This window comes from Lactuca saligna, chromosome 1, assembly GCF_052625555.1.
Source record: "Lactuca saligna cultivar CGN05327 chromosome 1, ASM5262555v1, whole genome shotgun sequence".
In the NCBI taxonomy this organism is placed as follows: Eukaryota; Viridiplantae; Streptophyta; class Magnoliopsida; order Asterales; family Asteraceae; genus Lactuca; species Lactuca saligna.
This window is the reverse complement of record NC_136417.1, coordinates 174,103,479-174,108,577: the sequence shown is the minus strand read 5'-3', so window position 1 is coordinate 174,108,577 and position 5,099 is coordinate 174,103,479. Positions and strand designations below refer to the sequence as shown.

Sequence of the window (5,099 nt, the reverse complement as noted above, 5' to 3'; positions counted from 1 at the left end):
GTTGGCTTCTCCAGAGATGCAGGAGTTGTCTACGCAACTGCAGGAGCTGCTAGACAGGGGTTTTATCAGGCTAAGCAGTTCACCTTGGGGAGCCCCGATCATGTTTGTGAAGAAGAAGGATGGGTCGCACCGTATGTGCATACACTACCAGAAGTTGAATAAGGTGACGGTGAAGAATCGTTACCCACTTCCGAGGATAGACGACCTATTTGATCAGCTTGAGGGAGCATCTTGGTTCTCAAAAATTGATTTGCACTCTGGGTATCATCAGATGCGATTCAGAGGTGAAGATGTGTAGAAGACTGCTTTTAGGACCCGCTATGGTCATCATGAGTTTGTGGTGATGCCGTTTGGGTTCACCAACGCTCCAACCGCATTCATGGATCTCATGAATCGCGTATGCAGGCCAATGTTGGATCGGTCGGTGATAGTGTTTATCGATGACATCTTGGTTTATTCTAAGACTCACAAGCAGCACGAGGAGCACCTGAGGGAGGTGCTAGAGACCTTGAGGAGGGAGAGACTTTTCGCGAAGTTCTCCAAGTGTGAGTTATGGTTGCATGAAGTGCAGTTCCTTGGGCACCTCGTCAACCAGAATGGTATACTAGTAGATCCGGCTAAGATAGAGGCCGTGATGCAGTGGGAGGTCCCGAGGTCTCCATCTGAGACTCGGAGTTTCCTAGGTTTAGTAGGATACTACAGGAGCTTCATTAAGGATTTCTCTAAGATAGCAGTTTCGCTCACCCGAATGACTAGGAAGTCGGTAGTGTTTTGCTGGGGGCCTGAGCAGCAGGCAACATTTGAGACCCTCAGACAACGATTGTGTGAGGCACCGATTCTTACCTTGCCAGAGGGAGTGGATGACTTTGTAGTCTATTGTGATGCTTTAATCATAGGGATGGGAATAGCGTTGATGCAGCGAGGGCATGTGATAACTTATGCCTCCAGACAGTTGAAGCCTCACGAGGCTAACTATCCGACGTACGGCCAAGTGTGTGACATGTGCGAGGGTTAAGGGACAACATCAGAAACCGTATGGGAGTTTAGAACCCTTACCTGTACCCATGGGTAAATGGAAAGACATCACCATGGATTTTGTGACTAAACTGTCCAGGACGAAGAACAGTCATGACATGATATGGGTGGTCGTGGATTGTTTCACTAATTGTGCACACTTCATAGCAGCCAACGAAAGGTGGTCTATGTATAAGCTCGCAAATGCTTACGTGAAGGAAGCGGTAAGACTTCACGGTGTTCCTCTGATGATTATATCGTATCGCGATATTCATTTCACGTCAAGGTTTTGGAGAAGTCTACAAGAGGAATTGGTTATGAAATTATGTTTAAGTACAACTTACCATCCGCATAATGATGGTGAGAGCGAAAAAATGATTCAAACACTCAAAGATATGCTAAGAGCATATACCCTGGAGTTCCAAGGGAACTGGGACGAGAAATTACCCCTGGTAGAATTTTCCTACAACAATAGTTTCCACTCGAGCATCAAGATGGCACCTTATCAATCTTTGTACGGACAGAAGTGTCATACGCCGTCTTGTTGGCTTGAGGCTGGAGAGAATTAGTTTATGGGCCCCGAGATAGTCCATGAGACTGCTGAGAAGCTGAAGGTGATTAGGGAAAGGATGTTAGCAGCTCAGGATCGTCAGAAGAGCTATGCTGATAAGAAAAGACGACCGATGATCATTGAAGTTGTGGATTTAGTTTTGCTTAAAGTCTCACCGTGGAAGGGACTTATAAGATTTGGGAAACGAGGAAAGTTGAGTCCAAGGTTAATTGGACCGTTCAAAGTTCTTCAGAGAATTGGGAACCAAGCTCACAATGTCGACTTACCTGAAGAACTAGATGGTATTCACAATACTTTTCATGTGTGTTATTTGAGGAAGTTCACGTGAGAAGTTCCCGAAATAATTCCAATCTCAAAGTTAAGAATGGATGTGAATAAGAAGCTGATTGAAGAGGCTAAGGCAATTGTTAACCGTATGACTAAGAAGTTACGACGTAAGATAATCGACTTAGTGCTAGTCCCTTGGAAACATACAAATGAGCCGAATCTCACTTGAGAAATAGATAGTGATATGACAACCCCTTAACAGAGGGTAGAACGTGAATACAAGACTTAAAATTTTGAAAAACCAAATTGTATAAATAATTTTAATTAATGTTATAGAATGTAGGAAAGTTAAAAGACAATGTGTTTTCATTTCTTTTTTTAGATGTTTATGTATTTATTTATTTTCATATATGTTAAATTCTTGCAAGTATTTCTATATTAGATAAAGAAGTAGGCTTGATTATTTTCAAATGGATATATTTATGAAATCTGATGGACCGTTTTAATTGATCAAGATGGGTAAAAAAAAAAGGGAAATTGATTTAAACCTCATGTGGAACAACGGCAAGGGAAGGAGCTGGGGTGTAGATCGGCATAATTTCTAATCAATAAATTATTAACACATAGTTTTTAAAATAAAACTTTTGAAGAAAACAACATGATTATGTTAAAATAAAGATTGATAAAGAAATTATCCATTTCCTTAAAACATGGAACATAGCATATCTATACCTATTAAAACCCACATTAATCAGTGGGTGGAAAGGTAACGAATACATTCCTCCGGGTCTAAAATAAATAAATAACCAAACACTCCTTAAGGTATAAATTTTAAAGGAAAAAAAAAAGAAAAAAAAAAAACTTTTTTTAATGGGTCCCACGGTTAGTCATCTCTCTGTACTGTTTCATCGACTCTTGTCGTTGGAGCCTCATCTCGTCATTAAACTTTTTTATAAACGCTTCCACTCGCCGGTTCAACTCATCGTGACTCAGTGACCCATCTTTCCTCGTTTTCCCACCCGACGCCGGCGACGGAGGACGATTGTTTTGGTTGTCGTAGTTCGTACGGTCTCTTAGCGTCGCAGCTTTCTTCATCACCTTCTTTTCCTTTCCACCTACCACCGCATCTGCCGGTGGTTCAAGAGGGTACACATCCGAGTGACGGTGGTTCTCGAAGGTCTCTGATTTCCGGAGGTGGCGCGTGAGCGGCATGCGACGGCCATCGGTTATCGTCCTCCACGTGCTCTCTAACGTCTCTTGTTTCTTCGGCTTCGCTACCTTTAGGGCCCTGTAACCTATACAATACGGCGTCGTAAGACTTTGTCAAAAGTAAAATATAGCCGTTACGATTATGTATATTTAATGCTTGAAAAAATAATTTCTAAATATCTTTTATTTTTCAAATATTCAAATATCCAAACATTATCTGGACGATAATTAATGTTACAGCTTGTTCGTAATTATCAGTTGATTAAATAACTAAAGTTTGAAATGGAAATCTGCAATTTATCGAAATTAAATTTTTTTAAAAAATTAAAGTAAAGAAATTGAGAAAATTACCATCGGGACTGGTTTTTGACTGTTTCGGGTGTGCGAATCGGGAAGTAAAGAGTGGTTTCTCCGGCTGACTAATCACCGGCGGTGGTTGATAGCTGCTTATCTGCGGCGGCGGATTCCAGCTGGACCTTGAAATCACAAATTCATCCTCATTTTCAACTCCAGCCACCTCCAAATCATTCATCGGAGCTGTTTCAAGATCTGAAATCGGAGGTTGAGGATCTTCAAAACCCATAGGCGCACTGTCGTAAACCACCACTGGGGGATCCAACATACCAAAATTATGTTGAATCGGAACTCCTTGGAGATTCGACGCCGGTGGATTAACCAACGGTGGCTGAGATTGACTTTCGTGCATGACGCGGTTGTGGAAGCTTGATGTGGCGAAGATTGTGAAAATAATAACGTTGATTAGAAGGTAGAGATACGGTGGTTTGAGATACGACTGGAGGAGGGACCAAATCGCCGGGAGACCGTTGACGGCGAAGTCTAACAGCAGCGGAACGATGTATTCCACCGCCATAGCCACCGATACCACGCCGAAAGCTAACAACAGAACTTTTAAAGAGAGAATCCATGCGTTTGTTGATGATAAGGAAGAACCCATTTTTGTTTCTTCAGCTTTCAATTGATATTTCTCAGTTCTGTGTATCTATTTTGGGGAAGAGAACAGGATGGTTGCAACGGTATAAAACAAGTGAATGTTACAGTATAGGTCCTTCTACTTTGACAAGAAGGTGCTATATTTCTTATCAAAATAAGAAGTTACACACTCCACCCATTAGAAAATATACGGTTTTAAGATAAATTTAATAGAAACAACTAAAAGATTTTCTTTAATAAAATAACTAAATTTTTAACATTTATACAAATAACCATACGTTAGGTGCATTTTATGCATTATTTTGTACTTTTATCTCATATCATGGCATTGTATTTAGTCTTAAGCCCATTCATATTACATGTTTTTCAAGATATTCGGTAATATTATTTTACTTGTACACTTTAGTATATTTCAGGGACTCTTGGAGGTGGGATATCACTTAAGGAGGTGACTAGAAGATGGAGACTAGATTTCACGATTTTCAGAGCATTGGTGAAGGCAGGGGTGGAACATTAGCCTTATAATTAAGGGGGTCAAAACCAAATTTGAAAATAAAACTGTACAAGCAAATTTAATTTATACAAATTTATGATATAATACCTTTTTTTTTAAGTGACAAATAGTGGGTAACCCGACCCGATAGATTAGAAATGTCTGGCGGGCCACCAAAAGGGGTACCACTCACCATCAAAGGGAACGAAGAATCGAACCCACGCCAATTCAGGGAAAATCCTCCAATTGTGCTCAGCCAAGAGTAGAACTCTTGATTTAACTAAAAGAATTGATACGGAACACTCTAAGAAAATGCATGTATTATTGTCAAAAGTAACGAAGAGCTCATGCAACATCAAACGTTCTAATGTAAACGTACTGAACCCAAAAGTACATCAATAAATCATAGATATATTTGGAACTTATTTCATTTGGCTATGTGTTTGATTGCAAGATTCAGTGGGTCAATAATTAAATATAACCAATTTTAATGTACAGAAACTAAATAAAAATTGATATGATTAAAATAAAGAACAATAAAATTAACCATCATAAGAAGCTACTAAAGTTGATAAAATAGTTAATTACACAACA

General features: G+C 39.8%; 1 protein-coding gene across 1 annotated transcript; it reads right to left on the bottom strand.

Annotated features, from left to right (window-relative positions):
- Window positions 1-2,531: 2,531 nt before the first annotated feature.
- On the bottom strand, window positions 2,532-4,080 carry LOC145046240 (uncharacterized). Its single transcript, XM_078994538.1, has 2 exons — window positions 3,413-4,080; window positions 2,532-3,147 (listed from the first exon to the last, which is right to left on the bottom strand). Exons 1-2 carry the CDS (start codon window positions 4,014-4,016, stop codon window positions 2,720-2,722), a joined length of 1,032 nt encoding a protein of 343 aa, XP_078850664.1. The 5' UTR covers window positions 4,017-4,080; the 3' UTR covers window positions 2,532-2,719.
- Window positions 4,081-5,099: the final 1,019 nt, after the last annotated feature.